We start from the raw sequence: 23,525 nt of genomic DNA on the forward strand, positions 1-23,525 counted from the left end.
TGTTTTATTTTGGTTTTGAGGGTTTTTTTATTTTTTTGTTTGTTTGTATGTATGTTTGTTTTTTCCTCTTCAATTATTACTCTCTATTCCTTTTTGTTAAGGGAATGGCTTTAAAAATACGAAACACTACACATCAAAAGGCATGACTGAAAGCTTGCCAAGTTTTTTTTCCAGAAACTTGGATGTATTTATGAACCCCAGAATGACTTTCCAAATTTTACAGGGATTATAGACAATAGTACATTTATAAATTCCCTGTTGGTCTCAAAATTCAGAGGATCCCAGAACATTTTCTCTGTGGCAGGGGCCGGTGCACTATTTTGCCTCTGTGGTTCCAGTACCACTAGAAGGAGACTCAGTCAGAGAGCTTTGGATCCCAGTGAGACATTTGGATTATCCAGAATCACATTCATAAGCATCAATTGGTACCAAAATCAAAAGACACTTCCTTGTGTAAACTCCAGTATGAAGGGAACAGGAAGAAAATGGATGCCAATGAATGTTCAGGAATTTAGGAGATTAGGAAAACAGAGCCAGTGTTTTGCTTTCCACAAGGTATCTAATTACTGACCCTAGCCAGTAAAGGTTTGCTACATTTTTTGTTTCTTGTGCTTTGTATTTTAATTAAAACAGCTAATCAAATTCTTCATTGGGACTGCATCCAACTGAGTGAATCACCTGATATCTGAAGTCCTCTCAGGCCACCAGTCATCACGCAGAATCCGCACAGGACCCTGCCATCTGTCTGACCCCCTCCACTCCTCACACATTTGTCATGTCATGGTGGCCCCTGTGCTTCCTCTCACTCGGTGATGACCAAGAAGTGAATTCTTTCCATCAGTCCCTTCTCACGCTCCCCCAGCTGCCCAGAGGCACCTGTCATCACAGATGCTCAGGCTTTATTCTTGACAGAGGCCCCAAATATTTCCCTTTCTTTCTAGATGACTTTGGAAGTGAAATGATGAAACTTTTGATGAATTTTAGCACATGCTTACTGCAACTTCATTCCATGAATACCCAGTATTAATTATTCTGAGGCACTTGTTTGCAAGGGTATTTAGCATATGTCATTTGAGCTGTAATACACATTTATCAAGACAGAAATAACACTTGAAAGATGTACTGGTCATTGGAAAAAAATCAGTCTGGTCCTGCCAGTTCACAACACCATTTCCTTCAGGATAGCCTCACTGAATCTTATTTCACAGCAAAAGTGAGTAAAAGTTTGGCAAAACTTTCCAAAGTATTGGAGTTTATGGGTTCTTGTTAGAATTTTCTTTTCCTCTAGCAGACAATTAAAGCTATTAGGCCTCATTCTACCTACTTGACACCTTAAGTATCCTAGGGCAGTCACACAGATTAGTGAAGTTGAGGTGATCCATAAAACACTATTCAGGTGACCCTACCTTGGTGCACCTAGGCTACCAAACCTCACTAGACACTGAGCACCACTCACAGGGAACAGTTCTCTTGCATGTGTGCACCTGATTTATAGCTCAAAACATAATAAAAGAACCCTGACTGGCTCCCACAGATCCAACCCTGCATCCACCCACCCTGGTGGAACCTGACTGTGGTCACAGATGGACGCCTGAGAAAGAATTAAGTGCAAAACAAGCTTATTTAGATACTTCTACCCGTGCCCTCCCAGTCTCAGCCACTTTTTAGTTTGGAAGACTTGCTGAGCTGGTTGTGGTATCAACTGTATCAACAGATGAATCTGTGCTCAACTTAGCAGCATGTGCTCTGTACACATTCTAAATCAAAATAAACCGTGTATATAATAAACTCTACAGAAATTATTTTGCTCTATGTGCCAAGCTTTGTGTGGTCTTTTTAAAAGCAGCCCATAGTCTAGTTTTACTAAGAAAGCCAATTTCTGAGTGTTGTATTTGCCATAAAATGTAGTTCAGAAGTCACTTGAGACAAGGAGAATATTGGAATATTTGAAGGTGTTAGAAAAGTTCATAAGCAAATGCAAATAAACACATTCATCACCGGTCGCAACACATTTTCTGTATTTTTTACAGTCTCCCCAGGAACAGTGAATTCTGTACTGGAAAAGTATTTTATGCAAACAGAATACGTTTTGGGGGAAAATGAAGCCAAGAGCTAGAATCTGGCACATGCGAGTGCTCCAATACATTGCTTTCTGCTCTTGACAACGCCGGCTGGAGCTCTGGTGTGTCTGGCTGGTCACTGACAGTGACTCACTCCTTTGTTTCTGATGTCAAGAAACAGATTTTCAAGTCTCAAACTGTCCCAGCAGCTGATCCCAAAAGGGAAAGAGGTTTTGCCTGTTGCCCTGCAGAGTCGGAAACTTGTGCTGCCTGCAGAGAAAGCTCATTGTTTATTGTAGAATTTTGTAGCTGTGCTTGCCTAAGAAGTATCAATGGGAATCTTGGGGATTACGGAGGCAATTTACTAATTATTAAATGTTAACAAGTGATGAGACTAACTCCATAATTTTCATTTCAGGTTCAACTTCACATATACAGAAAACCCTGCTGCAGGCCATCTCTCAAAACTGAAGGTGTGGATTTGTCTTTTCCAGTCACTGCTCCAAGCTATAAACCCAAATAACATTGACAGCTGCTCCACAACTCACATACAAGAAATATTTGTCAACATGTTATCAACTTCCTTACGCTATGCCCAGACTCTCCCTTTACTGTGGAGCAAGAGAAAAGACCATTTCCACAGCACAGCGGGGGTGAAATTCCCACTTTTTCTGCTCCTTCTCCAAACCTCAAAAACTGAGATTAAACTAGGCCACAAGAACAGCTGCTTGCCAAGTTTTATCTTGGAAAACAAGGAAAATATTTATGGCTGTTGGGAACTTGGAAAAAAAAAAGACAACTTTTCAATGTGTGATACTGAAGTAACCCCAAGTACTGAGCCAGAATTCGTATAACTGGAGTGTTCTGAAAGATGAAAACACAAGGTCTCACACACCAGCCTTCAAAGTCTGGTCTCTAACACTACCAAGAGGCTGATCTAAGCTGACCTAGTATATGGCAGCGATCTAGGGCCAAAACTCTTCACATTCAGAATTTAGGTAGATGTTATTTTGTAAGACTACTGCAAATAAGCACTTTTTTTTTTCAGTTAAAAAGTGTTAATGAAGGGGGGAAATGAATAAGGTACATGATGTAAATAGTTAACTAACTTTTCTGTAGTGCACACTAGATTTTTAAGACGGAAGAAATGTACAAAAAGCTTTAGAGAGCAATGGATACAGCATGCAACACACACACACATACAAGCAGGGATATTCATATACGTGGCTATTTCCTTGCTTTTAAAAGTATTCTACTTTCTTTTCCACAGGAATTTATTTTCACAGGATTTTAAAAATCTGCTTGAAAAAAAAGAAAAAAAGAAGGAATTAGAGTTTGCAATACCTTTACATTTTGCAAATAAAGGAATTGTTTCCTTGTTATGGCTCAGACTCTACATTGTATCAGAGAAAAGCAAAGTATAGGACTATTAACAGTCAGGAAACTGGCCTCAAGGAATACCCATGGTTGTCCTTGCAACCCTCTGGGGAGGAAAATGGCTCTGCTTTCCAGCTGTTCTCAGGAAAAAGCAGACTGGTTCCAACAGGGGAAGCATACAAGGAATATTAAACCTGCCTTCCTCCTCTACATCTCTGTGCCACGTGAAACCCAGTTAGGAGAGAATTAAACTCGCAGTGCCTCACTGAAAACAAATCTAACTGTGTAACTTAGCATCCACACAGCTATGTCATGACAGAATAAACATGTAGGTACTTCTTTGTATCTCCCTGCATAAGTACCTCAGTAATATAGGAGGGCTTAATTTCTGTATCAGATACAAGAGCAGAAAGGTAAAGGTATCAACTCAAAGTTTTGTTTCTCACTGCCCAAGGGACTGCTGATGGACCACAGGATAGGAACTATTAGCACAAGCTAAATTACCTCTTGCATTAAGCTGTGTCCGCCTGCCACTGGGTGCCGTGAGAAAATAATATATGGCAAAGGGGTCTGCAAATACGCAGGTCAGTGGCAGATGGAAGGCAGGCAGCTAACAAAATGCACTGCACCTCTGTATAGATCTCTTGGCATTTAGCACTTTTTCTTTGGCATGGAGGAAATGTGTCACAAGAAGCTGCTGGCAATCCCATATGGACAGGAAAGGAGTCCTCCAGTGCAGGATCTGAGGCAGACATGCATTCCCTACTGACTAATTCTCATGGTTGCCACAACTGATGATAGCACTCCCCAGTAGGCACACAACTACAGAAGACAGTGAGAGAGTTTGCTGTTGCTGGTGTGATCTGCACAAATGCAGCTTCTCCCATCAGGGCAATTACCTTCTTTACTGGTTTGCTGAACCCCCAGGAGATAGAAAATTCTTCACATCTAAATTTCCTGTTTCTTCTAGGCACATTTTCCCTCTGAAATGTATATTCTTTCTTTCCAGGAAAAAAAAAAAAAAAGGAGGGGGGACAATAAAATAGTTTAGAAACTCCTCCTTATCGAAAAACAAATATGGAGCACTTTTTAAAAGATAATAGCCCGCCTCTTGGGAGTGCAAGATTGAGTTTCTGGCTACATCACTTGAGATTAACCAAACCGGGCACACTTTGACAGTGGTTGCTTACTATTATCATTTATTTCTCATGTAGAAGCAATGACGAAGAAGATTCCATTGCTTGAATTTTCAAATAAAATCAAACCTCACCTTCCTGAATGCCCTTCCACAACAGCTCAGGCAGAGATAGCCGCTAGAACTCATCATCAGGATGGCCTTTTAATAAACATTAATTGAAAAGGTGAAGTATACTCTCTGCTCCAGGAAAGCCAAAACTTTGATATCAGTTTGTATATTGTGCATCGGCACAAGCGCTGCCGTAAAATTACAATTGTTGGCAGCAACATACGGAAACCCGGGCAACAAACCATGCAAACAGACAATAATCTGAGTAACGAAGTATGTAAACAAACAGAAAGCGATTTCCACTTCAACCAAGCTGTACTTATCAGACAGATCTGTTTTACTGCACTTCTGTGCCAGCTGTGAAAGAAAAAAGGTGGCATAGCTGAGTACAAAAACATGAAATTCAGAGACTATTCAAGATAAGTTAAACATTTATTATGATATTCATAACTAGCTGGCCTTAGTTAACCTCTGAAAATTGTCAGATATTGAGTACAATCTTTGACGTTAACTATAAACATAGTTGCAGTGTAAGCTGCTAGAGCAGGGGAAAATAGCAATTAATATAGAGTACTTCACTACAGCCGGCATTTCAAAATCAATTAATTTAATTAATGCTAGTTAAAAACTCAGAATAAGTGTGACCACTGTAAACAACCACAAGGTCAGCTATTAGGAATAATACTTATGTCATCAATTTGACCAGGGAATGAGTTCACGTGCTTAACTCCAGAATAGCAGTCTGGAGTTCAACATCCCATTTCAAGCTCATTTCTGATGCTTGCAGAAGATGTCACAGAGTGGATCCATCCCCTCCCCACCCTCAGATTATTGCTCTTTGGCTCTGTATGCTTGCAGACACCAGGCTATATTATAAACTAAAGATGGTGGGCAGCAGATGCAACTGGACTGAACTTGACATTTCATAACTTATAAAATTCTCTCAACTTTCTGGTAAAATTTTAAGTTTTGTCCTTTGGCAACTCACATCCACAAAATGTTGAAGGAGCTAAAGAAATTGTAAAGCAGAGCCATGGCTGTAGATTAAGTTTAAAAACTTCATGGTGGATACCAATTCCTATTTGACCTGAACTTCTTCAGTGTCCCTCTCAATGTATTTACTATAATCTAAATATCTAACACATTCAAGACTTGGGACAATGCCTGTCGCTCTAGACCCTCATCAGTGCCCCTGCAGGGCTGTATTTCTTGTGGCTTTCAGGTAGCCCAACGGATAACAGTGACCATAGGAGCACTAATGGAAACCCTGCAGCAGGTTTCCCATATACATCACATAACCCCCTCAGCAACACGTGAGTAGAATCACCAGTAAAATGTACAGGGAGAACTGACTTCACCCAGACCCACCATACAGGTACAGCTTGCAAGTATATCTTTGCAGAAGATCTGACAGGCTGCCTTCTTCCATCTGCCTAGAGAAAAGCATTATTATAAGCACCATTCAGACGACCACCTTCCCCTCTCAGGGAGTTTCTTGTTCAATATGGGTCATACAGCTGCTGTACAAACTAGGATGGTACAAGCACCAAATTAGGAAAGGCATCAAGAGGGAACTTCACCTAGTGCAGTTGTCCAGCAGGCAGCAATACCATTTTCCATCAAGTTTCAAAGATTTAGTTTTGTTTTCTTTCCACAGAACAATTTGAATATTTTCAAACCATGGACTTAATCTGAAACTTCCATTGCTCTGGGCTTCCACAGCTTAAGCTCTTCCTTTGTCTTGCACTTTCTCCCTCTCTTACAAGTAGGAAATTTCTCTCAAGAATAGTGGATTAACTTGTGAGTTGACTAATGGCACAGCATTGAATAACTAACAGAAAATTCAGAATGATCCGTCATAAAGAAATAACACAAAAACTAAACAAGTCTGGAAAGGCTATCAGAAGATCTAGCTGACCCAGCACAGGAGGAGATTATTGGGATTCCTCTGCCAGTTAAGGGCGATTGATCCTTTTAACTATTTTTGGCTTCAACACCCATCAGCTGTGAAGTCTACTCCAAATTCGTGAGTGTGTTTTCATACAAAAACAAACACTGATTGCAACTCTTTGCTTCCCCCCATACATGTGGTGGTCCAAGCTACACATACCACTCATCTTATTTCCATATATGACAACTTTGCTGTGCAAAGTTCTCTCTTCTTTTTCAAACAAGCTACAGTTACTGCCTTAATAACTCTCCAGTTTGACACTTAGTTTAAAATAAGCAGTAGAAGTGGCTATATTTAGAGAACAATCTGGTATTGATATAAATCCTCTCATGTTTCCACTTAAGTACGCAAGGATATTATTGGCTAGGAAAGAAATCCCTCTGCAAAAGGCCTCACAAGAATTAAAATTCAAAGCAATGACTAAATAGGATCTAGTTAAGATTCGTGCATTTAAACTCCTGCTGCATGTTACTAAACATCAACTAATCTTATACAAAGCAAAAGCTTACATCAGCATTGCCTCACTATAGCTATATGTATGCGTATTTCGTATGTTACAAGTCATCCTACTTGAAATACTAAAGCAACAGCTTAAAATGAAGCTTTCATACAGTTATATATAAGTTTTCAAGGATGCATATGAAGACATTAATAACTGGATTTCTAACAGTAAGTACTGCGACGATGAATATGCAACTGCACATTCAGATGCAAGCCAGTGTACTGACACAGACCTGTAATTAGACATTATTCCTCACACTGACAGAGTTTATCATTGTATATGCCCTGGACCTTTTCTTGTCTCCAAGACATATCTCTAGTGGATAAAGATCAAGTGAACTGTTTTTTTTTTTCTTGAATATATTTATTGTTGCTATGTTAAGTATGCTTTAAAAATCTGTGAACCTAGGTGCTTGTATTCCCAGTTTGCATTTGTGTACGTGTATGCACACTAGCACTCAAGGCACCCTTTTCCTCCCCTTATGAAGACTTAGGAATTTAAACAACCAGAGATGAGTTTTACACTTAGGAAGACTGTAACCATCGATCTTCTGCTTACTGGGTGGGCTCAAATTTGTTCACAGGAATAGAATTATACTGTTGCCCAAGCCATGTCCCAAAGCCTGAGCAGTACTAAAAGCTCCACATTTTCTTGCTGCCTGTTTTGAATAACTTCTCCACTGAATTCTTAAGGAGAGCACCAAATTACAGGGCTCTAGAATAGAAAATCATAGAGTCACAGAGTCATAGAACTCGTTTGGGTAGAAAGGGACGTTAAAGACCACCCAGTTCCAATCCCCTGCCATGGGCAGGGACACCCCTCACCAGACCAAGTTGCCCAAAGCCCCATCCAGCCTGGCCTAGAACACCTCCAGGGATGGGGCATTCACAGCTTCTCTGGGCAATCTGTTTCGCTGCCTCACCACCCTCACAGTAAAGAATGTCTTCATTATCACTGAAGCCTTCTCTTCTCCAGGCTTAACAACCCCAACTCCCTTAGCCTGTCTTCAAAGGAGAGGTGCTCCAGCCCCTTGATCATCCTCATGGCCCTCCACTGCACCCACTCCAACAAGTCTATGTCTTTCTTATGCTGGGGCCTCAGAGCTGAATGCAGTACTCCACATGGGGTCCCCAACGACACTTAGTATAAAGTAGAGGCAAGAGATAAAAACAATAGCATTATCCCAGCTCTGGTACAAATTTCCACTGTTTTTCTGCTGTAATCATGCAGAACAAAACTGCCTACCACCTGACACTTGGGCACTCAGCTACGTTTTTTCTTGGATGAAATGGATGTCTCAGTCTCTAGGATACTAAGTTAGTGAAGCACGGCTTCAGGCTTTTGTCTTTAAGCCCCTCTGGTCCCTACTTAAAAATTTAAAATTTTTGTGACTGCTTGATATAAGTGTGTATGTTTAAGGCAGGAAATATACTCTCTGTATGCTTGGCATCTAGCATGTGGGGAAAGGAGAAAAGAACAGACTCGCTAAGAGTGAAAAATAGTGATAAATAATGATAATAAATAAATACTGATAATATACTGATAATGATAATACTGATAATGCAAATTAGCTTGGGCATAGATGGCCATGGAAAATGAAGGCCTCTATTTCCAGAGCAGGTGCAAGGCAGACAGCACAGACAGCTACATCTGCTTCGTCAGTTGCTTGAACCTATGCTCATCTGCTGGGAGCAACCCATAGCTCCTACCCACCCATTCATCTGCCTCCCTGCTGTATCCACTAAACATAGATGCCAATTAATGTCCAGGGACGTAGTGCCAGCACCAAGTCTGTCGGAGTTTAAGAAGCTGTGCTCTCATATGACTGTGCTCTCAGTCATATGGTCTGAATTCTGATTTTTTCTGTCATGTGTCCTTAAATGAACTCAGCTCACTTTGACTAAACAGCTATGAGATGGCACTTTCAGTCAAGGAGATTCGTTTGCAGAAAGATCTACAAAGGCTGATTATATGCAACAGAAGTATTTTGCTAAACCTTCCTCAGCATAACAACTATGTCTAAAACAGCACACAACAAAGACCAAGAAGTCTTCAAATGGAAATTACTAAAAAGTAGGAAATGATGAAGAACAGACTCTTCTGCAAAATGCGGCAGAATGCTGCATTTAGCTTATCTGTTTCCCATGAAATCTTGCAGTCGTGCATTAGAGAAACTCAGCTACATGATAATCAATCCTGAAAAATACCAATAAGGAAAAAATTATCCACATCCTGTTAGTAACAATTGAGAGATCTCTTATCCAACAGGGTACCTGGAAAGAACTTTAATTCTCTCTCTCAAATGAGGGTGCAGAGTTTATACACATGTACATATACTCTGTTTAATTCTTACCTTTAAAAGTAGCAGAAATTCTCACATTCCCTGATGTGTGTGGAGATCTCTGCACACAAAACATGACTACAGAAGGGCTTTTCTTATCTTTCACTTGAAAAAGTGAAGATACCACAGAGTCACAAAATGATAAAGGCTGGCAGGGATCTCTGTTGCCCAGGATCATGTCCAGGTGGCTTTTGAAGATCTCCAAGTAGGGAAAATACAGTCTCTCTGGGAAACCTGTTCCAGTCCTCAGTCACCTGCATAGTAAAGTGTTTCCTGGTGTTGATATGAAAGCTCACGTTTCAGTTTATGTCCATAGTGTGCTGTCCATGGGCACCGCTAGAAAGTACCTGGCTCCGTCTTCTAGGCAGTCTCCCTTCATGTATTTCTATACACTAAAAAGGTCTGCCCTGAGCCTTCACTTCTCCAGGCTGAACAGTTCCATATCTCTCAGCTTTTCCTCATATGAGAGATGTTCCAGTACCTTCATCAACTTTGTGGCCCATCATTGGAGTCTCTCCAGTATGTCCATGTCTCTCTTGTGGTGGGGAGCCCAGAACTGGGTGCAGTACTCCAGCCATGGCCTCACCAGTGCTGAGGAGATTATTTCCCTCAACATCCTGGCAGCATTCCTCCTAATGCTGCCCAAAATACCACTGGCTTTTTTTGCCACAAGAACACACTGCTGGCTCATGGTCAACTTGGTATAATAGAGCAGGACCCCCAGGCTCTTTTCTGCAAAGCTGTCTTCCAGCTTGTCAGTAGTGAGGTACTGGTGCCTGGGGTTGTTCCTCCCCATGTGCATAAAGTTCTCCTTATGGAACCTCATGAGATTCTTGTCAGCTCATTTCTCAAGACTGTTGAGGTCCCTGTGGAAGGTATCACAAACCTCTCACGTATCAGCCACTGCTCCCAGTTTTGTGTCACCAGTACACTTGTTGAGGGTGCACTCTAATTCATCATCCAGATCATTAACGAAGCCAATAGAGTTAGTCCCAGTATTGACCCCTCAGGTATAGCTCTAGTTACTGGCCTCCAGATGGACATTGTGCCACTGACCACCACCCTCTGGGCTTGGCCATTCAGCCAGTTTTCAATCCACCTTACTCTCTGCTCACCCAACCCAAACTTCATCAGCTTCTCTGTGAAGAACTCCTCTGTGAAGAACTGTGAAGATACTTAAAGTCAAACAACAACAGCGACAAAACAAACAAAAAAATAAAAACCACAGAACTTCCAGGTGCAAAAATATGCAGTATGTGCTAAAAGTATTCAAAAAGTTTCAAATTAAGAATGGAAGCCCTCTTTCCCTGTTCTTCAGTTTCTCATTGCATAGAATGCCACAGCTTCAGCAGCTAAGTTTCCAGTTAATTCATCATCAAAAGAAGCTGGGACTTCATATTTCTAAACTGGTTACAACTAAAGTGCCTTAGTACACAAAGAGAGAAATCATTTTTCTCCACTTTGAAAACAGTTGTGAAGTATGCCTTTGGCCGTCTCTACTGTTCAACTGCGGCACACATGCAGTGAACGAGCAACCATGCCACAAGGCAGATCTACTTCTACATCCCCCACACCTTGGCTACATCTCTTGTTGCTTTCCCCATAATATAGAATTGTTGAATCACAGAAATCATTCAGGTTGGAAAAAGACCTCTAAGATCAAGTCCAACCTTTAACCTAGCACTGCCAAGTCTACCACTAAACCGTGTCCCTAAGCACCACATCTATATGTCTTTAGAATACCTCCGAGGATGTTGATTTAACTATATCCCTAAAGCAACTACACCTCTAAGAATATAGTCTTGCAAATATCAACAGTACTAAAAACAATAATAGTAATCTCTGTTGCCTCAGAGACAGTTTTAAATACAGAACACAATGATTAGTTCCACCCTCCCGTACGAGAGGGTACATTTCTTTAACAGAAAATGAAGCAGATTTTCCTGCTGTCTTTTCCTATTGTATTTTCCTCTATTCAGATTTTCTAGATTAGCCCTTAGCACCCAACTCTGTATTTATGCATTTTCTCTACAGTACATATCTGAACTTCAGCAAACCAAGATATTTCTGAAACAGAAAAAGCATATCAGCAGCAGCTCAAAAATCCAAATGCTAGCCAAAGTTTTCTGGCTGGGATGATGTTATACCCAGTCATAGCAATAAAGCTGTGCCATACAAGATCTGCCAACATCTGAAACAGGAAACAGTCAGGGAAAAGTCAGAATGTTATTTATAACTCCCCGAGAAAGTCAGCATTATTGATTTCCAAAGAAAATATGCCACAAACCTTATCATTCTTTTGCAATATATACATATATAAAGAAAGGAAAAAATAAGGCAGAACTCATGGGTTTTAAATTTGACAGGCTCAGGCACATTCTCTCTCCTGAGGGGAGGAGATTCCTGTGAGGTTTAGTGGTATGGCACAATAGCCACATAGACATAGAAAAATATCTATTGTCCACTCAGACTTTCCACAATATTTCTCAAACATATCTTATCCCCATCCCATGCAATGAAGAGTTTGTGTTCCTCCTGTTATAGCTCCTGGGCCTACGGTTTCCTTCCACCCTGCTATTCTCAGATTATGCCCAGAAGAACTGATGACTTCTCTGCAACACACTGGAAAATAATTAGAGTACTTCAGTTTATCACAACACAAAAAACCACGAAATATGTTCCCAAAGGACTTCCCAGTGCTCCCAATACCCATGAAGATTTTAACTCAGTAGTGACTTTGTTTTATGGCTATCTATATGAATATGAGACTAGCCTGGATTCTCATAGTCAGGCACCAACCTCATCATCTACCTCAGGAGTGAAGAGAGAGCCATAAAATCCCAATGGCATCCTTTCCATATTTCACAGCTCCCTATTCCAAACAGTATTCGTCCTGCCTGCTGACAATAACCATATTCAGTGGGTTTCTCAAATCATGTTCGTGATAGCTACTGAAATGAAAACAAAACAAAAAACAACAACAACAACAAAAACCCCTACATGTTCCAGGCTGGAAGAAATACAGCTCAGCAACTGTAAAATGGGCCTGTGAAAGGAGACACATTCCCATTGCAAGATCTACTAGTGAATCAGAGGGTGACACTGGAGAGTTTAGTTTATCCATCTCTACATCTGATGTAGAGATGAGTAAGTGTTCATCATGACTAAGTGCTCTTAAAAGCTTTTTGAAGCACTTAGAGCTTTATTGAAGTGTTTACATAGTTAATCTAAATTTTGTTCTTAGATACAGTGTATTAAAACATGATCTTTAGAGTTATTATCAGAAAAGAGTGAAATACTCTGCTTATTCATAGAGCGAGTAGGAGGACTGTCTGGCCTCCTTGCCTTCTAGACATGACTGTTTACCACAAATACATCTGCTTCAAAACTGAATATGATACCATTCACACTGAGACACCGTTGTCACACAGAAGTTTGCTTTGACCTTTGTCCAACCAGAGTGCTAGACAAGGCAGCAGTCATACCCTCAAATCAGTTTTGGTCAATTTTTGTGATGTAACAGCAAAAAATTAAGAATCAGTTGGTGGAGAATGACTTCCTTTGAAAACTACATCTCACTATGGGTTTCTGTACAACAGATGTAATCTGCCCTTTTCTGAAGCTCTTCCAACATTTTTAATATGAAATACTGTTTAAGGTCCAGCAAATGTGAAGAAACACCTGCAGTCATAATAGATCCTCTTTAAGTATTTTAACTGTTTGCTAATTAAAAACTGGGAAGTCTGTGTTTTCTAAAAGACTTTGATTTCAAATGGAAATCTAATTACTATGATTCATGGATCTTTTCATACTAGGACTCGTAAGGTTTTCAGAACAGAACAACATGTTAGCAACATGCAGCTCACACTTTATCAGAGAATACATCTATTTAAAACAGCTTCCAAAGTACCCAACACAATTACTCAAATTACAGGAGTTGTCTAATAAGCTGACCTTGAGCCATGTCTGCCAAAAGAAAATGTGTTGCAGGAACAGCTATATAGTGTAGGGAGAAATAATCTGTTTATCAAAGAGCATTTTTAAGGTGGCATGCACTATATTGTTACATAGTATTTTAGGAATCTTTGGCTTTATTATCATTCAAGAAAGAGCTATAATAATCAGACTTGAATCTTTGGCTGACTGGAACCATGGGGAGATACAGGGCAAATGATGCTCACTCTCTTAAATGAGAGTAATAAAATATGTTCAAATGATACAGAGGCTTCGAAGCAATCAAAGCATTGTATGAAGTTACATGGATGACTACACTGCCCTTTTATCTGGCCTTCTGTTACACTACTGTTACAAAGTTATATTAAGACAATAAAAACTGAAAGATTAAGGGAAAATATCCATTTTTAAGCATATATTCTTCAGATGTGACCTTCCTGAGAAGGTTTGACCTTGTCTGATAAATTTAATCAGTCATCCAAATAGCATTGCCTGTACTGCTCTTGCAAATGGTGGCTGAGGATGAAAAATCTCAGAACATAATACTACAGAACTACAAAAAAAGGATGAAAAGTAGAAAGGAAGGCAGACAGGAAGGCAGGCAGGAAGGAAGGAAGGGGGGATGAAGGCAGGAAGGGAGGAAGGAAGGCAGGAAGGAGGGAAGGAGGGAAGGCAGGCAGGAAGGAAGGAAGGAAGGAAGGGAGGGAGGGGAACATAAGACAAGTAACTGTCACTGCATTTGGCTTATTTTTTCAACAAGTTTTTAAAGTTTCCCACTCAATAGCATTCTGTATATGACTATTAGAACATTTTCAGGATGATTCTGTTACAATTCTGTACAGAATCTAAACCATATACAAAGTGAACAAGTTTTTTTTTGTTCCTAGTAGAAATGCTTTTGAAAAATCTGTGGTAATCCTTCCATGCAAGTACAAATTTTTTTCCTCACTCACTACAGATCTTGACCCTTGTTGACTTCATAATTTATTGTGGAATTTGAGAGTTCTGAAAATACTTCCCCTTCTGTCCAAAAAATGAACTGGCAAATGGTTGGCTTTCCTCTTCTTTTTCAAGATAATTACCTACGTAGAGTAGTAAGCTCAATGACCACAAAGTGGTTTATACTGCCTGTCAGCAGTTTCACTGATTGCCTGTATATAAAAACTCATGCCATGCATGCAGCCTGAAACTGCAAGAAAGAAACTTTAGTTCAAATTGTTTAAATCTTACATATTTTCAGAAAATTGAAAACATTTCAAGCTGTTTTCAGCAAATGATTTTACAGATTTGTGTATGTATTTTGTCAGTTTCATCAATATGTACAAGGTCAATATCCATCCAGTTTCACAGAATCACAGAATTGTAGGGGACCTCAAGAGATCATCAGGTCCAACCCCCCTGCCAAAGCAGGTTCCCTAGAACAGGTTGCCCAGGTAGGCGTCCAGACAGGCCTTGAATATCTCCAGAGAAGGAGACTCCACAACCTCCCTGGGCAGCCTGTTCCAGTGCTCCATCACCCTCACCGTGAAGAAGTTCTTTCGCATGTTGGTGCGGAACTTCCTGTGCTCTATCTTGTGGCCATTGCCCCTTGTCCTGTCCCCACAAACCACTGAAAAGAGGTTGGCCAAATCTGTCTGTCTCCCACACTTACAATATTTGTAAACATTGATAAGATCCCCTCTCAGTCTTCTCTTCTCAAGGCTGAACAGACCCAGGTCTCTCAGCCTTTCCTCATAGGGAAGATGCTCCGGGTCCCGTATCATCTTTGTGGCCCTCTGCTGGACTCTCTCCAGGAGATCCCTGTCTTTTTTGTACCGGGGAGCCCAGAACAGGACATAGTACTCCAGCTGTGGCCTCACCAGGTCTGAGCAGTGCGGGAGGATCACCTCCTGTGACCTGCTAGCAACACTCTTCTGAATGCAGCCCAGGATACCGCTGGCCTTCTTGGCCACCAGGGCACACTGCTTGCTCATGGTCAACCTGTCGTCCACCAGGACCCACAGGTCCTTCTATTTCATATCCAGTTTATTACAGAAGCTGAAAATATATTGTTTAAATATTCTTAAAATATATTATATTATATATAATTAGTATATTAATATTAATAAAATGACATTGTATTTTATTAATATGTTTAATTAATATAGTAAGATCTAATATTCCTAGTAATGGAGAACAAAAACACACAAAGGTAGACGCATTTCCTAATACTGGTCTCTATCCTTCCCCATCAGTCAGCCACAGCAGCTGTGACTGCAGGCAGGAAGTCATGCCTCACCCTCCAATGTTCAAATGAGACAAGCCCGGATCCTGCAGCCTCTCGAACAGACTCTGGGCATGGTCACCTTGCCTACACACACAAGCTGCAGTGGTGTGACACTGGTCTCTCCGGGCAGGTTGTGCAACTGACACACACACTTGCATTATAACTTAAAGCTAGCCCAGGTAACGTCCAAATGAGCTGGTCTTATATGGATTGGCTGCTGCACAGTCACAGGGCTAGTTTTTCATGTCTACCTGCAGTGTTCAGACGTGAAGATGCAATGCAGTTTGTAATACTCGTGGTTTATGTTGCTGCATTGGTGGTAGAGAACCATACAAGTTGTCCCATCCTAGTAGAGAATTACAAACTTTCTTACTCAGAGGGAATCAGTTATCCTCTGGGTTTGCATGCCAATTATTTTTTGACAGAGTTCCTTTGACCTATATCACGTCTCCTAAACATTCTTTTGACCTCATCCAGTTTTTTGTCTCTCTTTTTTTTTTTTTTTCCAAATTCTAGTGGTATATTTTACCTATTTTTAGTTGTTTCCAAGCTAATTAAAGTCCAGCCCATTTTCAGCAGTTGCAGGTATATTCATTAAATGAGACTTTTTTAACAGCTGTCCTCCCTCTCTTGTCCTCCACAGCTCGGTGTAAAATACACTAAAATAGTTCGTTGATTCTCTAAGTGCTGAATCACTAACAGCTGTAAGCGAAAATACACTTCTGAAGACATTTCTGTCCTGTGGAGGAGGAGGAATGCTTTGAAACTCCTCTCTCATGCAGTGATTCACTGATAACAACTTAGGATTTGTTTGTTCTCCCATGAAAATGGAAAGCCAAAACTTATCAAAAGTCTCATGCACAGCCAGCTGATGATGAAGACCTCCATGAATATGAAGTACACTTGGCCATCTTTTTCCACAAGATGATCAAAAAGCATACTAATAACCCTTATTTGGACATAGTCCAACATAAATGCTATTACTCAGAAGCCAAGGACAGGAAGCTATACCTGGGTGAGCAAAATGTCAGATGTCCTACTCATGTCTGAAGACAAGGGCGAGGCTGGAACAAGGCTGAATCGTACTCGTGTATAGTACTATTAATCTGCTATTGACAGACTGAGCAAGAAAATAGAAAAAAAAAAAAAAAAGAGAGAGAGAGAGAGCTGTTAAGAGAAGAGTAGCAGCTGAGCAGTCAAAGTGGAATGCACAGGAAACACAGCACCAGAGGTAAAGGAGAAATAAGAAGAATGGGAGAGTCTGAATGTCCCAGAAGTATGTGAGAGTGTCCTCTTTTTTCCCCCTCAGCCGTGACTGGGAAGGAGAATTGTCACTCAAAATGCAATTATTTTGGCCAGAAAGACAAACATTTAAATTATCAGGTCAAGGGAAAACAGACCATGTGCCAGGTCTTCGGGCTTCTCTGCTCTGCAAAGTGGCATTCAGTGAAGAGATGCCCAGGCTACAGGAATGGGGGACCTAAAACAACAAGCTCACATGGCAGGGTGGATTCACCAGCTGAAAACCTTGCCAGTGAGCTAGCATATGGTATGCCATCCTGGTGCTGCTGCAGCTAGGTACAAGCTGGTGCAAGTCTCCCTAAATTACCCTACTTTACTCCCAGTTACACAGTTATCGTGAACACGTGAGACCACTTGTCTCATCTGAGGATTACATAAAGACAGAGGTATTACAGAGACATTTCATACTGCCCCATGTACAGGAAAGTACTGCAGGTAGATGTAAAGAAAACTGAGACTACTGACGTGCCAATGGATCTGCCAGTGGGTTCGTAGCTGAGCAAGAGGTAGCACATATCAGACATGAACTGTGTTTGCTATGCAGCAACATCTAGGATCACTACTAATGACCTGTTTCATTACATCCAAACGATGTGGCATTCAGGATAACAGAGCTTAGGTCAGAAAAGGTCAGTTTTAAGTCATATGGCACAGCTGTGAATGCAAGCTATTTAAATGGTATGCGTGCCGTGTTTAGATTAGAGATTCTGTATGCTGCTGCTCTCGTGCCTGGGTTACTTGGTGCCCTGGAAGAGTGGTCTGCCGCTTGAAATTATTTTCCACCTCTAAACCATTTTAAAGTGTATCTAAATGACAAGTATGTCCCAAAAGGCAGTGTCAGTTTCCTGACACTGTTGCTCGAGATGTTGCTAGCTTACCGGCTTACTGTAAACCATTACCTGACTGATGATCATTTAAAGTATATCACAGAAACAGAGCCTTGGACTGGTGCAGCAAAATGCAGGCATAATTTATGGAGAAGAAAACCAGGCAATTTTTAAATATGTTGTAATTTATTACATCCCTTTTCTGAATGAAAACTTTTCTTTTAGGGATGGGACCACTTTGGAGTACCACAGAAAGAGAAAATGTTATTCTAAAACTCTGAAGTGCATGTTATTAAAAATATATCCATGGAAACATGAGATTTGAAGTAATTTACACTTCCAGAATTTAAAAAGGAAAGCAACACACATTATTTAGAGCAGTCAATGAGCCTAAGAGATGAATTATGGTTATATCAACTACCAGTCACAGCCTCAGCAGCTCAGTGCCGCATAGCTCACTATACATCAACAGTGAAAGTTGTCTGACAACACTGCACAGAAGACCAATGGTGATAAGGAGACAACTGTACAAAAACTACTGACACTACTACTAAAATAGCTCCAGGTCCACTGCAGCTGGCAGCGCATGGGCATATTTAACAAAGATCACCTGCTTTTCAGAGCACTTTGCTGGGATAAAAAAGCTCTCTTCCCTGTAGTTTGCAGGGGTAATAGACACATTTCTTATCTAACGCTTAAATCTAGGCAAACAGATGTAGCACAACAAACCCTCTGAGGGCAAATTTGAGCTGATGGCCCAAATACACATTACTTCTTGCACTATTAAAATGGTCCCCATTAAAATAAAGGAAGATTGAGAACAAAACATACCCACTGACACAGGCACACAAAATACTGCACAGCTATTCTTGGTAAAAATATAAACAGACCGTCCAGAGTCACAAAAGAGATGTGCCGTGGTTATTTTGTCTAATGAAACTTATTTACAATATTGCTGTGAGCAGGATGTTTTTACAGTCAGGTTATGGCTTGCTCTGCGCTGGACAGAGGTGGGACGAAAGTAAAAAAGGCCCAGCCCAGCCCTGCAGAATGGCTGGGACAGGCTGGAGATCGTGTTTCCTGCTCCCATTTCAAGTGGATCTGAGCAGCTTTACTTACTACTCTGCTCTGGTTTATTGCCTATTACATATGTTATCTTCCTTTGTTTTGAAGCACAATAAAAGAAAGTAGTCTTATGCTTGGTAAAGAGCATCATTACATTTACAAAGGACATGTGCCTTATGAAATACTACCTGATCCGGTTAAACAAAATCTCAAGATCATTTGGTGAGATCCTACCGCATGAAGCTTTACACTATGCATTAAAATTAACTATGTCTTTCCCTCACAACTCATCTCTAATTCTGACACATCCACTGCTGACACAGAAGTAAGTGTCTGTGGAAGCTGGCCACTATGCTTCTGCAAAGCTCTGTGCCCCAGCATAACTGGACACGAACTCATTCTAAATTTACCCGTGGATGTTTGTGGTGAGTGGCATGGTATTCCAGCTGTCCTAAAATAGCACAGTGGTGATGAATACAGATCTGCTTTCTAAGTTTCTCATCACTTAATTGACTCCAACGAGTTTTTTTCACTGTCTTATACTTAGTTTTTATTATTGTTGTTATTATTTTATTTTTTTTTAGTACATAAACTTCCTGTTCAGAGGACTCATGAATGAAGAAATATTTATGCTAGAATGGGATCATACCTACTTCTCTGAAGCTAAAGTGGACCATTGACATCTTGGTTTATCTATACTACTAAGTGACTTAAAGTCTTCAGAGTTTATTGCTCCATCCATCATACACACACACATTCATCTGCTGCTCATCAGGTTTCAGATCCATGCTTTCCGTGATGCAGCCCTTTTCCAGAGCAGCCACATCACCATGCTTCTTGTGTAGCTGGTATCCTACAAACACCTCCCTCATGAAGCACACCATGTTTGCATGGGATTTCCCCATTCTTCCCGCAACGTACACTGAAAGCAGAACTAGCACATTAGGAAACATGCTGCCACAAGCATGATGCTATATTTACCCAGCCTGGGCTCTGGACCTCAGCTGGGCATGCCTCTCAGTCATAGGTAAGATTGCAAGAAATCTGTATCCTCAGCTATTTCTAATTTTTTACATTTTCCTTTGCACAGTGATTGTCTGCTAAAAACTTTTACCGTTCTAAAATGTGGACACCGGAGAGGTTAGCAGATGACTGACTCAAAAAGCTAACAGCTAAAGACAGTATCTTGGTGGTCAGACTTGAGGGCTCTTTTCCTGAATTCAGAGCCACATGAGAGAGCATGAGCTTACAGAGGGTTTCAGTGAAGCAGGAGTTTATGGGAACACAGATCCATTGGACAGATATTAAGGGAAGATGTCCTAATCATTTCTTGTGTAGCTGGTATCCTACAACCACCCCCTTTGTTAGGACCCAATTCAACAGTTCTGAGTAAAGCAGAAGAGCTATCCATTTTAGCATTGAGCATTTTTGTTTTGATTTTCTTTTTTCACTTACACTAAAATGGACCCTTAAAAGTCAGTCAACTACAGGTGTCAAAGCTTCAGCTAAAAAAAAAAAATCTTTCAAATTATATAAACTATACTATTAAACAAACAAAGGTCTCTTTCCCCATTACTACCAGAATACTAAAGAGAAGCCAGAGATATTTATAAAAAAACTAGTCCAACCTTAGAAACCTGCTGGTTTTAGTGGGAATGCACAGCTGTAAACAAAAGCAAAATTCAGCCTCCTACTTCCTACCTGTGCCTGGCCGTTCAGAAGATACTGGCTTCCTTGGCAACAGGGCAAAAAACTTTCAAGTATGGAGTGGAAATTTCTGGGCAGGATTTTAGTTATATTTACATCATCTTGACAGTTTGGCACAGGACCACACTACTGAGAGATTTATAAGATGAAAGAATTTACACTGCAAGTCAGATAATCCCTAGAAGAGATTTGCTCTGTATATAACTATATTCCAAATCATATTTTAAAATTATAAAACAATTTTGAAGCAATGCGAGGAGACGTGGAACAATTCAAAGCTAAGCTGCCACTCCTATCCTCAACTTCCTCTGTTGTACCAGCAGATTGCCACACACACATACACTGACCTGCAAATACCAGAGCCTGGCACTACAAAAGAAGCACAGTTTTACTAAGTAAAAGAGTAAAAGAGACTTGGTTTGCACACCTGCCACATAGATCTGCATCGTTTGGATTTACAGTTATGTGAATGCATTTCCAAAGAGGATAATACTTTGTGTGCCAAACGTTTGCATGGAATGACATACTATGATTAAATATCAGACTGCAGAAAAAGGGTTTATAATGGAAATACTGACAGTATACCGATTAGAAGTGCTGGTATGCCACATGTCCTCCCAGAGCAGGACAGTTCAGTTATATCTCTCTGAAAAACAAGATCTACAGTGACAGAAGCTTAGCAGTAGTATTAGCCTCTGGTATGCTGATGGTCAAACGCAAGAAGCAAACTACAACAACCAAAGTACGGTTCTGCAGGCCAAAAAATGCCGGCTGTTGATGATCCAAACCTCTGACAAAATTTCCCTGTTTTCTGAGGCACTGTAGCATGGGCACAACACTGTGCTCACTCATCTCCGTAGGTACTGCTCCCAGCGTCCCACAGCCCCATGGAGCTGAACCAGTACCATGACCGTGTGGCTTCCCATTAATCACGAGCAGTGCTGCTGCCAAGCCGGGCGGCTTGAAGGGGCATGAGGTTAACAGGCACAGCAGGGAAAGCAGAGATGGGCACTAAATTTTCAGTAGTATCCTCAAAAGTGCAGGAAAACTTACGTATCTTTAAATAAGTGAGAAGACAAGAATTATTTTAACGGGAAATTGAGACATCTTCATAGCCTGTTCTCAGTTGGCACTCTCTGGGCATTCCCAAACACTAATGACTAACGGTTAGGGTGACTTGCTTTGCATATGTGGGAACTGGGTAAAAAAAAAAAAAAAAGGCACAAAAAAAGCTCATTATAAACTGAGTGACAAGTAGAATGACCAATCTGGACCATCCTGCTTTGAATGGCGCACTGACAAGGAGTGATGGAGGGTGTCTACCTCTTTTGTACCTGTACTCACCTCTACATTATTCTTGGTGCTTGCTTTGGAGCTTAGGAACGTTTGAAGCCCATAGTTCCTTTTACTGTGTGAATGCAACTTTCACTTTATGAATGACATTATGGCCATAAAATAATCAAAAGCAATTTAAAAAAAAAAAAAAAAGAAGCCCAGTTATAACAACATTGTGTTTATATTTGTTTAGCGTCTTGTTTGCTCACATTGGTTCTGTCAAAAGTAGGAGCCTACACTAAAATCTTACCAGGTAAGGGATACAGTTGCAAGGAAATTCTGAATATCACCTGAATTTTGTTCCTTTGAATGGCAGGCAGTCTCAATAAAGTCTAATACAACTTGAAATGGTAATGCATGTTTCCTATTGAACTGTAGGCACCATAAAGTGGATTAAAGCCTTAATACTGTAAAGATACTCTTCACGCAGGTCACCTTTTGCCCTGAAAATGCACCCACTTCTACAGCAGAGCCCAAGATACACTTAGGGAAAAAGCAGTGCTGCTCAGCAGGAATTTGACAGATGTGTGGGGTTTGGTGGTGGCAGAGTTTTGTGTTTTGTTCTGTTTTCTTTTCTTTTGTGGTGGTTTTTTTTGGTCTTTGATAAGCCTCCTATTCCCGACAGGGACCGAGAGCCGAGGGAGGGCTGTTTCAGAGGCATCCCGGGAAGAGCGGCGGCGGAACCTGCGCGGGGCGGCGCGCACCTTCCCGGGGCGCACGGCGACACGGGGCGAGCGGGAGCGCGCACGGGGGCGAGCGGGGACCCGGGGCTTCCCCGGGGGGGCTTCCCCGCTCCGACACCGGCAGCGGGATGCCGGCAGCGCCCCGAGGGGGAGGTCAGCGTGCCGGGGTGCCGGCGGCGCCCTTACCTTCGCCGTGCAGCGCCCAGGGCAGATGCGCGAAGTCCCACTCGTATCCGCAGGCGCTGTCCTCAAAGGCGCACGACCCGGGCGAGAGCAGGGCGGCCCCCGCCAGCTGCAGAGCTGCAAAGGGACAAAGCCAGCCCCGGTCACGGCACGGCCGGCTCGGGGGTTGGGGGGGCTCGGGCTCCGCTCCCCCCCCACCCCGTGGGCAGCGCCCCCCAGACCCCTGCCCGGCCGCCGCTTACCGTGCGCGGCGAGGAGGCAGAGCCGCAGCATCTTCGGCGCCGGGGGAGCCGGGGCTGGCGGCGGCGGCGGGGCGGGAGCGCGGCGGGGCGGGGAACGAGCGGGGCGGCGGCGGGACCCAGCCCCGGATCGGGGCGGGGGGTCTCGGGTCGTGTCGGGGATGGGGGCGCCGCAGCCCCCGGGGGCGACCCGCTGGGTGGGAGCAAGGTCCGGGGGGGGGAGGGGGTGGTCCCGGTTTTGGGGCACCACGAGCGGAGCCCGGCTGTGCCTCGCTTTCCTCCCCCGCCGGGTATTTATGCTGCTCGGCGAGGTGCCCCCTCGCACCAGTCTGCGGAGGACAAAGCGGCTCCCACCCCCTGTGCCGCCCCGGCCCGCCCTGCCCCTCTGCTGCCCCGCAGGGCTGGCCGCCCCTTCTGGTACCCCGCTCCTCTGGGACCTCCGCCTCTGGGCTGTCCCCGTCGGGGAAAAGTTTCCTCCTCGCCGCCA

The 23,525-nt window shown here is 42.1% G+C and overlaps 1 protein-coding gene across 1 annotated transcript in view; it reads right to left on the bottom strand.

The window, feature by feature from the left end:
- MAMDC2 (MAM domain containing 2) overlaps positions 1-23,072 on the bottom strand; it is a 63,562-nt gene extending 40,490 nt beyond the window's left edge. The window contains exons 1-2 of the mRNA XM_035558559.1: positions 23,042-23,072; positions 22,803-22,916 (exon numbers count right to left, since the gene is read on the bottom strand). Coding sequence (XP_035414452.1) covers positions 22,803-22,916; positions 23,042-23,072 — 145 coding nt within the window. The remainder of the gene's footprint in view (positions 1-22,802; positions 22,917-23,041) is intronic.
- Positions 23,073-23,525: the final 453 nt, after the last annotated feature.

Source organism: Cygnus atratus, chromosome Z (genome assembly GCF_013377495.2).
Source record: "Cygnus atratus isolate AKBS03 ecotype Queensland, Australia chromosome Z, CAtr_DNAZoo_HiC_assembly, whole genome shotgun sequence".
Classification (NCBI taxonomy): Eukaryota; Metazoa; Chordata; class Aves; order Anseriformes; family Anatidae; genus Cygnus; species Cygnus atratus.